General features: G+C 40.6%; 1 protein-coding gene across 4 annotated transcripts in view; it reads left to right on the plus strand.

Annotated features, from left to right (window-relative positions):
- SLC20A2 (solute carrier family 20 member 2) overlaps positions 1 to 12,517 on the plus strand; it is a 129,857-nt gene that overhangs the window by 36,005 nt on the left and 81,335 nt on the right. For all 4 annotated transcript variants that reach the window (XM_068233659.1, XM_068233658.1, XM_068233660.1 and 1 more), the window contains exon 2: positions 1,998 to 2,560. In XM_068233659.1, the coding sequence (XP_068089760.1) occupies positions 2,275 to 2,560 (286 nt within the window). In that variant the 5' untranslated portion in view covers positions 1,998 to 2,274. The remainder of the gene's footprint in view (positions 1 to 1,997; positions 2,561 to 12,517) is intronic.

Here is a 12,517-nt window from a genome sequence, read left to right on the forward strand (position 1 = left end):
CACAGCTCAACAGTTCGTGGAAAAGAGGCCTTAGAGATGTTATCTTAAGGTATCTTTTCCTCAAGCAGTTGATGGGCAGTGAAATGCCTCTCAAACTCTCACAACTGCTTGCTGCTGCCTGGTTACTGCTCACTGCTGCTTGGCAACTGCTTGCTGAGCACCAAGTTCAACTGCCCATGGAAAAGAGGCCTTATTCTTACTGGGAAGTTTCTCTTGTAGGGGATTGGAATCTACCAAGTAAAATGCACTTCCTGTCTATTTTGATTGGTCCATTTCCAATCTACATAAAGTTTGCACTAAACTTTCTCCAGAAGCTTGGAATATTTGCATATAATTGTTTATCTCTAATCATTAACCTTCTAAATCAGATTAGTCCTATTCAAAGTTCCTGTTCCACCCAGGGGGAGTTGATTTTCATTGCAGAAGCAATATAAACCCCCTGTTGTCAAATCTCAGATCACATCACTCGCTCTATGCAAAGTTCTGGTTAAGCCAAGTGAATTTTGCATCCTGTAGTGAAAAAAAACTACTCCAGAGTTGAAATCTGTGGCCATCTCTGCTCCCCATGCACATGAATGAGCCTTACATGCCATCAACCCTGTTGTCATTGCATTGCTGTGCTTTTATAGATGACTTTTGATGGTTACTAACTACTGCATTTTTGGAACACTTCACAAGACCAGCCATTTTAGCAGGTGCTCTAACTAAGTCGCATTGTCTGCAGAATTTAGCATTTTGACACACTTTCTTAAATCCTTCTTGCCCATTTTCCTGCTTCCAATGCATCACCTTCAAGAACTGACTTCACTTGTGATCTAATATCTACCAACCCTTGACAGGTGTCACTTGACAATGGATTCATTGCTGTTGTTATGAGCAGCACCGTGGATAACACTATTGCTAAGCAGTACTAGAGGCCCAGGCTCAGATCTCTTCTAGGACACTATTTGCATGGAATTCCTTTGCCCTTGGCTTGTTTGTGTCAATTTCTTCTAGGCACTACAGTTTCCTCTAGACATAAATCAGTTTATTCTGTTTTTATTCTCTCTCTCTTTTTTATTAAGTTAATGTGAGGAAAATAGAAGTGCATTATAAACCTATAAAGTGGCTATATAATCAAAGTGCCTGGTTTGTCAATCAGTGAGTAGCTTTTCTGTGTTTGAAACCATGTTTGTTATAGAAGAAATGCAAGGTTATCTCACAATCTAGTTTGACAGTTCGTCAAGAATCAGGCTCTTCAGGACTCTCTCCTAGGTGGCAGTAAAGAGGCTTTTTAACCGATAGAAATGTTATTTTGTTACACACAAGTTTTAATTTGATTTATCAAAACCGCTCTGTGTTGAGAGAGAAAGCTGTAACAAAGTAGCAATTGACCAGAGTAACCAATCAAATTCCTTATTTTATTTAAAAGCTGGAAAGTATTGGCTGCAGCGGACCTCTGCCTCGTGTTTATTTGCTCTAATTTCTCCTTGTGTTGGTTGTGATAAATGAGCTTCAGTAATTTTTCACTGTACTGCCAAATCTCGGTGCTTCAGGCACCCCTAATTCAGCTTTCTCATAAAGCATACACCACATCTCTTTAGCAGACATGATGTCAGCTGCAATTCACAAGCTTTGAGGACAAGTGAATGTCCTTTTCAACAAGAGATGTGACTGTCTATGGTTTGGGGCTGGATGACCTAGATATTTATCTTATGCAGATAACCTTATTCAATTTTTTTTTATTTTTTTTAAGTAATCGTTCCTTTCTACTTAGCCTTATCACAGCTTTGTGTTTAAGTCCAATGAGTGCTGTTTCAAACTTGCTTATGCAACAAAGCTTAGGTCTTATAATAATCTTATTTCTTCGGTTTTTACAGTTTTATGTCACATGTTACGGCTCAGCTCCAACCAGCAGATTATTTGAAACAGTCTATTTTTTTTATTTTCACTTTGCAAGAACAACATTCTTGTATTAATTTTAAAATAATTCCTTTTAATGTCTTTTTGTTTTCCAGGGCAGAAGAAAATCAAGCTATCTCATTTGGGAGCAAAATATGGAATGCATTTTACTGCTGACTGAGCATACCCAAAGAAACTTTGACAGTAGTTTTAAAATCCTCAGTTAGCAGTTTGTTCATTCTCTTGAACACTAACTGGCAGTTTCCAGACCGAGCTTTGTTTGCAGAGCTCTGCTGGGCTGGTTTCACTCTCTGGAACCTAGTTCATTCAGTTTTGCTCTGGCTCTCTATTTATCATTTCTTTTGTCACTGGAAGAGAGAAGAAACAGCCAAAATGTTGGATGAATATTTGTGGATGGTTATTTTGGGCTTCATCATAGCTTTCGTCTTGGCATTTTCAGTTGGTGCAAATGATGTGGCTAATTCGTTTGGCACTGCTGTGGGTTCTGGAGTGGTGACATTACGGCAGGCATGTATATTGGCGTCAATCTTTGAAACAACTGGCTCAGTTTTGCTGGGAGCAAAAGTTGGGGAAACTATTCGAAAGGGTATCATCGATGTAAACCTTTACAACAACACGGTGGATTTACTGATGGCTGGGGAAGTTAGTGCAATGGTTGGTAAGTACTGTCTTTTACATGCAGATATACTGTATGTAGCTTGGGTTCAGTTAGATTGTTGGCACATTTTGCACACAGGTTGCATAATTGTTTATCTACTTGTAGGTATATGTAACACTTACTGTAAATACGTATTATGTTCACTGTCACTAACCATATTGCTGTACACCTACCACATAGTTCTAATTATTTTATAATTGTTTATTCACTTGAGACACTCTAGTGTGTATTTTAGTAGACTTGTGTTACGTGAACCTTGTCATTAGTGATGCTATCTTTATGTATTATGTATCTTTATAAATACAATAAATAATAATAATGTAAAACATTTAAAGTGAAACTGAAATGTGTTTAAAAAAAAAAAAAAAAAAGCTCTGGATCCTACAGAGCCTTCCTTTGCAATCGGGGCCCTGGTTTCCCCGCTATCACTTATCTCATTGATCATACCTAGTGATTAGTAATCATTTTGGTAGCGTGGAAATCATCTTTTTTGTTATAGACCTTTTAAAATGCCATGAATTGTCAGGTCTTAAGGCTAGTTTCCATATGGAAACACAATCGCAGAAACAGCGGACCGTGCATAGACTGCACTGTCTGCCATTTTCATCCATGCGTGGTGATTCACCGCTGAATTGCCACGCATGGTGTGCTGCATTTCAGGGAGCTTCAGCCCGCGATCCCATTCAGTATAATGGATGGGATCGCAATGGAGGGGATCTTTTCATGTTACAGTTCCTCTTTAATGTTCTTTTTGCTTAAAAGTGGCTTGGATATCTGCCATGCAGCCCGTTTTTGCCCAGTCTCTGTCTTATGGTGGAGTCGTAAACACTGACCTTAATTGAGGCAAGTGAGGCCTGCAGTTCTTTAGATGTTGTCCTGGGGTCTTTTGTGGCCTCTCGGATGAGTTTTCTCTGTGCTCTTGGGGTAATTTTGGTCGGCCCGCCACTCCTGGGAAGGTTTATCACTGTTACATGTTTTTGCCATTTGTGGATAATGGCTCTCACTGTGGTTCGCTGGAGTCCCAAAGCTTTAGAAATGGCTTTATAACCTTTACCAGACTGATAGATCTCGATTACTTTTGTTCTCATTTGTTCCTGAATTTCTTTGGATCTTGGCATAATGTCTAGCTTTTGAGGTGCTTTTGGTCTACTTCTCTGTGTCAGCTCCTATTTAAGTGATTTCTTGATTGAAGCAGGTGTGGCAGTAATCAGGCCTGGGGTGACTACAGAAATTGAACTCAGGTGTGATAAACCACAGTTAAGGTATTTTTTAACAAGGGGGGGCAATCACTTTTTCACACAGGACCATGTAGATTTGGAGTTTTTTTTTCTCACTAAATAATAAAAACCATCATTTAAAACTGCATTTTGTGTTCAATTATGTTATCTTTGACTAATAGTTAACGGTTTTTGATGAGCAGGAACATTTAAGTGTGACAAACATGCAAAAGAATAAGAAATCAGGAAGGTAGCAAATAGTTTTTCACATCAATGTAAAATATATTTCCTCTGCTCTTTGTGAGAGAAAGCTCTTCCTGTCTCTGACTGAGCTCTCTGCACAGAGTTAACACATACACTGTGAGGAAATTTCCCCCCTCCCCTCATGGCTGAGTCTGCCGTCAGAATTTCAGCAGCCTGCCATCAGAAAAATGTGAAAGGAATTAGATAACAGTAATCAAATAAAAAAGCAGTCAAATGTATACACCAGTACTTAGCAGCACTTTCCAAACATTTCCTATCTCAATTGAAAAAAAAGTCATAAATGTCACCATTCTGAAAACTAAAGATCCAGGCCTACGCAGATGCTATTTTGTAACATTTGAGTTCTGCTGAATTTTGACCATAACTTTGGAAATTGAATTTTTTTTTTACTTTGTCACTAAAAAACAAATTCACGTAACATTTCTTACAAAAAATAACCACACGATATAGACATTCGCTCTTAAACACCCCAAATTCTATTATCTTACTTGTCACAGTGAAAATGATACCCTATATACATAGAGTGCTTTTTGGGCTTACAGCAGACCTTTAACTACAAGTAGCTTCAATGGCTTGTTTTCAAGTCTGTTTTTTTTTTCACCAAATGTAACAATGTAATTCTTTCTTATCAAAGCCTCTGAAGTGTCAGAACAGTCAAGAAGTCACTAATGTTACTGTTAGTAAAACTAGAGACCCTGGCCTACCCATATATTGCTATTTTGTAACATTTGGATTTATGCCGTTTTGTTACAATTTGACGATAACTTTGGAAATGTCATCTTTTATGCTGGATTATGTTGGATATGCCTTACTAAGTAACAAACTGTTGGTGCAACAATCCATTATACCCAAGGTGCACTTTTTTTTTTTTGCACTAATTGGAACAGCGCCATTGTTTGCATAGCCCTAGAAGAAATTGGACATGATAAAAAGACCACAAATTAAACCATTATGGAAAGTTTAAGGACGTGCACAACCAGAGCTCCAGAGGCGCAGTGGTCGGCGACTGGCTCGGTCGCAGAAATCAAAACTAAGCCACTACGGGGGACCAGAAGATTGTTCCAGGATGGTGCGGGCACAGGGTGGCTGCAGAGGGCTGTTAGAAGCTCCAGGTTTTTTATTTGTTTTTTTTTTCACTTCATTTCAGGTTCCCTTTAAAGCCCCATCTACACGATACGATTCTTTGTGTGATTCGATTACAATTCTATTTACGATCCGATTAAATCCGACATGTCCAATTGGGATTCGATTCAATTCGATTTGCCATTGCAAAACAATGGTAAATCAAATTGAATCGAATCCCGATCGCACATGTTGGATGTAATCGGATCGTAAATAGAATCGTAATCGATTCGCACAAAGAATCGTATCGTGTAGATGGGGCTTAAAGGACTCACGAGGCGAAATACTAAAAAAAAAACACTGCACGAAATTTTAATGCACGGATGACGCCCTCTGTGCCGTTCTGCCAGGTCCCCGCTGCTCAATAGCCCCCCGGGCCGGCTCCCGACCCCACAGCCCGGGTCGGGCTCTCCTGCCTCCAGTAAAGTGACCGCTTGACAGCCTGTAGCGTGGATCGGGGGAGAGGCCCTAGAGCGGCACTCGTGTCTGTGCAGACTGCGCAGCCGCGGCCAGCTCAAGCGGCCACTTTAGTGGAGGCAGGAGATCCCGACCCGGGCTGTGGGGTTGGGAGCCGGCCCAGGGGGCTAATGAGCAGCGGGGACTCGGCGGGAGGGCGCGGATGGCGTCCTCCGTGCATTAAAATTTCATGCAGGTATTTAACTTTTTTTTTAGTATTTGGCCTCGTGAGTCCTATAAGACCACATAGCAAAAGGTATAGAAATCACTTAGCATTTTGCCTAAAGCAACTTTTTTAAAGCTGAAGTTGATTTGTAATATTTACCAGATAATTTAGAATTCTCCCAGGCATCAGGAGTGTTACATTTGCTGTTAAAGCAACCCGGTGACCTATGTGTAAGTCAGGGGAGATTTATATGTAGTGAGTCTATTATCTCCTGAATTGAATAAGGTGCCCAATGTCACTAAAAAGGACATGGCACCAGTGTATACTGTCACTCGGGCCATGTCAGCCCCTTGTGACAGAAAAGAAAATGAGGAAAAAAATAGTTCTCCGCTGCCCCTCCTCTTACAGGTAGTTAAACACGCTCTGCAGTCACATTAACACAAATGTGAAAACTGGTTTTGACACCAGAGGTACAATTTAGGGGTAACAGTTTGTCAGCAAAAGGAATAAAAACCAATACTTTTCAGTTATTATACATAAAAATACCATAGTTCTTGATCTTAAACAATTTGTTGATTTAAGAAAGGAAAGTAGTGATCCGTCTGTACATGTTACCTAACATTTTTTGCTAACTTTCTTTGTCTGTACTGTTTTACATTTATAATTTTCCCTTTTCAAAATTAACGCAGTTCAGGTTTGTTGTTCTAAAGCTACATGCAAATACTTTCACATACTGTAGTATTTACCACAACATTTGTTACCTATCTGTCTGCAATAACAGGAAGTATTTTCAAAAATGAGCCAAGTTTTAAAAGCAGACCTTTAAGACACTTATCAATTTTATAGTTCAATTCCTATTAGATTCCATCTGACAAAATCTGCCGGAAATCTACTGCATCATCATGTCTGATCGACCATGACCTAAAAATCTATCGGATTATCAATTGAACAGAATAAAAATAAAAAAAAAATCTCCGCAAGGCAGGAACAGTGGTTGATCAACAGAACGCTGCAGTTCAGATGATTGATATCCTACTGAAATCTATTGAAAAAATTTGGTGTGCGCGTGCTAGGAATCTATCCCTATCTGATCACATTCATATCAGTGAGGGATTGATCATTTTGCCACATTGGGTGGGAATTATGTGACAAACCCCCGCTATTCCCATCTCACTGTGCCACAGTTGCCATTCAGGTTTCATCCAGTTATCTACTAGAGGCTTCTGAAGGCAAATACACTGTGAACAAAAAAAGTTATGGATTTTTGCGCTCGAAATCTGGGATTTTGCTGCCACCAGCACCAGAACTTCGGAGCAGCTATTCATAAAAGGTTTTTGCAACCTAACTAGCAAAATCGAACAATTTATAAAGATAAGACAATGCAGCAGTGTGACTCTTCTTGAGGACAGATAGTTCTAGCATTGATCAGAATAATCATGTAACGAGGGCAGAAACTAGAACTATTACATTTTTGTTTTTATAATAAAACTATACACAAAACCAAACAGATTAGTTGGATAGAATTAAGTAAGACATGAGAAAATGAGGTAGAATGTCTTAAAGTTCAAAATACAGTACCAATTCCAGTAAGCGATAAAGTCTTTGTGCAGAATCATCCAAGTAATTTGGAGTTTGTCAGTGTCCTGCTTGCATGTCTGAGATGGCATTTTGGCAAATGATGAACAAAGGACCCAGAGATTTGTTGCTCAGTCCAAATGCCAAAATGGAGTAGAATATCTGTCTAAATCCTCTCCAGAGTTGTTGTTTTCTGTAAAGAATAAGGGAATTGCTGAGAATCTTCCATGAGGAGCTGGACTAATCCCTAACCTGCCATATTTTTACTATCTTGTGCACGTGAGAGCGACCTAGAAAGAAAAATAATTTATAGTGCATTTTACTTTGGGAAAAATATAAAGGTTTACATTTTTTCCACATTAGTGGTCCTTTTTAAAGCGGAACTGAAGAGTAACTGAAAAAAGATTTTCACTTACCTTTGGCTTCTGCCAGTCCTCTGCAGCCGACTTGTGCCCACGCCGGTCCTGAACGATCCTCCGTTCCCCTGCCGCAGCTTATTTTCACTTCGTGCAGTGGGTGTCGCCTGCACCGATCTGGCCGTGCGCATCCTCGTACAATCTCCCGCCGCCGAGAGTGTACTGCGCAGTAGAGATTTTCTCCTGGCTATGGGAATGCGTACAAGGATATGCTTGGCTAGGGCGCAGTGGACGTTGACTTAGAAGTCGGCTTAAACTGCGAGGAAAAGGAGGATTGTTCAGGATCAGCTAGGGCACAGGTTGGCTGCAGGGGGCTGGCAGAAGCCCCAGGTGAGTAAAACTTTTTTTTTTTCAGTAAGTCTTCAGTTCCACTTTAAAGGGAAGGTCCAAGCAAAAAAAAAGTTTCACTTACCTGGGGCTTCTACCAGCCCCATGCAGCCATCCTGTGCCCTCGTAATCACTCACTGCTGCTCCAGTCCCCCGCTGGCAACTTTCTGACCTCGGAGGTCAGGGCCGAATTGCGTACATTTTTACACATTCCCGCTAGTGCAGGAACATTAACACATACATTTTTACGCATTAGTGGTGCAACGCGTACATTTTTGTTCCTGCACTAGCTGGAATGCGTAAAAATGTATGCAATGTGGACCTGACCTCCGAGGTCAGAAAGCTGCCAGCGGGGGACTGGAGCAGCAGTGAGTGACTACGAGGGCACAGAATGGCTACATGGGGCTGGTAGAAGCCCCAGGTAAGTGAAACTCATTTATTTTTTTTTTTTTTTTTGCTTGGACCTTCCCTTTAACCACTTTACCCCCGCGCGTACGTATTTCTCCGCCCCTTTTTCCATCCTTTAAAAACCAGGGACGGAGAAACACGTACTTTCCGCGTTCCCGACGCTGTCCGCGCTCCCGCTCGTAAACACGCCGCCCGCCGCTAGTAAAACCGCCGCCGCCCGCTCGCCCGGAGATCAATGAACGGGAAAATCCATTCCCGTTCGTTGATCTAAGCCCCACAATGACCCGCTGCTCTCCTATGGGCAGCGCGATCATTGTGAGAAGAAACTCACGTGTCCAGCCTCCTTATTCTTCCTCCAAGCTTCCGGAAGGAGGCTTGGAGGTCGCAATAAAGCAAAAAGTTACTGTGGCCATCTTGTGGCCAAATAGTAAACTACACCCTACACATTTTTCACATACAAATAAATGACTTTTACACACAAAATTAACTCATTACCTCCCACACTCCCCATTTTTTTTTTTTTTGTAATTAAAAAAAAAATCAAAAATTTACAATTAAAAAAAATACATAATTAGTTACCTTAGGGACTGAACTTTTTAAATATTTAAGTCAAGAGGGTATAACACTGTTACTTTATAAACTATGGGCTTGTAATTAGGGATGGACGCAAAACTGAAAAAAATGCACCTTTATTTCCAAATGAAATATTGGCGCCAAACATTGTGATAGGGACATAATTTAAACGGTTTTATAACCGGGACAAAAGGGCACATAAATTTCATGGGTTTTAATTACAGTAGCATGCATTATTTAAAAACTATAATGGCCGAAAACTGAAAAATAATTTTTTTTTCCCCACATTTTTCCTATTTTCCCATTAAAACACATTTAGAAAAAAATAATTCTTGGCATAATGTCCCACCTAAAGAAAGCCTAATTGGTGGCGGAAAAAACAAGATATAGTTCATGTCATTGCGATAAGTAATGATAAAGTTATAGACGAATGAATGGAAGGAGCGCTGAAAGGTGAAAATTGCTCTGGTGGTCAGGGGGTAAAACCCCTCAGTGGTGAAGTGGTTAAGTATGTGTAAAATTTCAGAAGTTCCTCCAGGCCTTTGGAAAGTTATGAAGAAGAAAGGTGAGGATGAGTTATTACTCCCATGGAGATACTGTAAACTGTAGCTTCACCATGTTAAAATAGGAGGGATTGTTGTCATGATTTCAAAAGTAAGCATTTTCATCATTAAAAAGTTATAAGAAATGTCATAGTTCAATGTCCTGTGAAGAGAGAAGGGTGAAGTGAGTGAGGGGAAGGGAGTATGGGGAGGAAAGAAGGGTAAAGTAAGGGGAGGCAGATGAGGGTAAGAAAGGCTGGAGGTGATTGCGCTAGTAGATGGGGAATCATAGGCAGCACCCCCTTCTTCTTTTTCCTTTTTTTTTTTTTTTTTTTTGCGCCACCTGTCACACCAAATGTACCTTGTGTTGGAGGGTTATGCTCAGTGTAGAGGCATATTTTCCTGCTGAAAGTAATGAGGATGGTGGTTGTGTAGGACTAGTGCTGCCAGGACTTCTTTGTTATGACACTGCCTGTAGAACAACTAAGCCCCCCCCCAAACACACACACACACACACACACACACACACACACACCTTGGAAAAATTTCCCGATGCTGAAACTGTCCTTGGGTCAAAAAAGGTTGGGGACCGCTGCATTAAAGGACAACTGAAGTGAGAAGAATATGGAGGCTGCCACGTTTATTTCCTTTCTATACAGTACCAGTTGCCTGGCAGCCCTTATTTGGCTGCAGTAGTGTCTGAATAACACCAGAAACGAGCATGCAGCAAGTCTTGTCAGATCTGACAATAGTGTCAAACATCTGGTCTGCATATGCTTTTTCAGGGTTTATGGTTAAAAGTATTAGAGGCAGAACATTAGCAGGATAGCCAGGCAACTAGTATTGTTTAAAAGGAAATAAATATGGCAGCCACCATATCCCTCCCATTACAGTTTTACTGGATGTTTATGTAAGTCCACATGCACACATTTGTTGGTGTGAAGTGGTTAGAGTACTTAAACTGACTTAAAGCGGAATATAACCCTGCATTTCAACTTTGCTCTAAAACATTATTTACAGTATATTATATGCAACCAGCATTTTTTTTTTTTTTTTTACTAGACCAGCATTGGAAGGGTTTACACAGAGCTTTAAAGTTCCTGGAGATTTCTGCAGACGCATCCGAAGCTGACATAGATACATTTTGTTTACATAAATGTATCTAAGTGTTGAATGTGACTCACTCTCTCTGACTGAGAAGGAGCTGGAGGACAGCCAAAGAGTGTGTAACATTTCTCAACAGATACATTTAACTAAATAGAATGTAACAATCTGAACTTTTGCATATCTCTCCACGGAACTTTAAAGAGACACTGAAGCGAAAATAAAAAAAAATGATATAATGAATTGGTTGTGTACTATGAATAATTACTAGAAGTTTAGCAGCAAAGAAAATATTCTCATATTTTTATTTTCGGGTATATAGTGTTTTTTCTAACATTGCATCATTCTATAATATGTGCAGATTACACAACACTCAGCATTCAAAATGATTCTTTCAGAGCAGTCTGGGAACTAATGAACTCTCCTCTGGCAGAGGAAAAGTAAATAGTTGAATAACACTTGAGATAATAAGTCAGATAACAGCCCTCTCCACGATTTTCAGCAGAGCTTAAAGGGGCGCTATGGCGAACTACTGTTTAAATTAATGCAGCATAAAATTAAGCCATCATCCAAAAGAAGCTGCAATAAAAAAGCTTTAGTTTCAGAAAAATAAACAGAGCTGCTTGCTCAATCACTTTAGCTTTCAGTAGCCCGTCATTTGCATTTTATGCGTTGAACTAAACAGACCAGTACATTAATCACAGGGGAACATCTGGTATGACTGTTTATTTTTTCAGATCTCACCTCCCTGTCACCTGGTTGTTTTTAGTTTGTCCGCACTCACGAGCCGAGCTGCCCGCTATAAACAGTTGTAAAGCTGCGCTTTATCACAGCTTATACTGAAGCCATGAAGGACCCCTGTAATCTTTCAGGCAATAAATCAGCCACCTTACCTCGGCTATCTATCTGCCCCCCTCCCCCTGTGTTGTTAGCAAACTTGCGTAGTATCTGCTGTACAGATCAAAGGTGGCAGATCTGTATATTGTACAGCACTAGTGCCTCAATGTAATAGAAACTATTTAGACTGTCTATTAGGAAGAGGTAATTGTAGAAGTCTTGAAAAACATATGTAATGAGTATGTGTATACACACACACATATTATTTATATGTATGTGTATATATACACATACTCATTACATGTATTCCTTTTTTAACCTCCCTGGCGGTACGCAGATGCAGTGGCTGCCTCCGCGGGAGGGATTTTTTTTTAATAATTAAAGTGTTTTTCTTTATGTTAGCTAGCACTAGCGAGAGCCGTAGCTTCCCAATTAGCTTCACTCGTCGCTATGGAGACGATCGGACATGACGTCATGCGCAGTTCCGATCCTCCCCATAACGAAGCCGGGTGTTGATTGGGAGGCTGCGCCATCGCGGGATCCCTGGGGGGTACTTATATCGGCGGTGATCGGAGGGACTTGGGTCACATGGTTAGCTAGCGAAGTGCTAGCTTAACCAAATAGAACCATTTTTATAAAAAAAAAAACAAATCCTCCCGGGGCCATGCGATCCCCTGCGGCAGCTAGCCCGACACTGTGTCGGGCTTACCGCCAGAGAGGTTAATTTTTGTCGTAAGGGTTAAAATTGAATGACCGTTTCTCTCCAGTTGGAGTGTAGCATCACTCACTGATAGCTATTTATAGGCTGTAAAACTCCCAGGGCAGTGAGACATTTCTACGCCACTGTGGGCAGCACGGTGGCGTAGTGGTTAGCACTCTTGCCTTGCAGCACTGGGTCCCTGGTTCAAATCCCAGCCAGGGCACTATCTGCACTGAGTTTGCATGTTCTC

This window comes from Hyperolius riggenbachi, chromosome 1 (genome assembly GCF_040937935.1).
Source record: "Hyperolius riggenbachi isolate aHypRig1 chromosome 1, aHypRig1.pri, whole genome shotgun sequence".
Classification (NCBI taxonomy): domain Eukaryota; kingdom Metazoa; phylum Chordata; class Amphibia; order Anura; family Hyperoliidae; genus Hyperolius; species Hyperolius riggenbachi.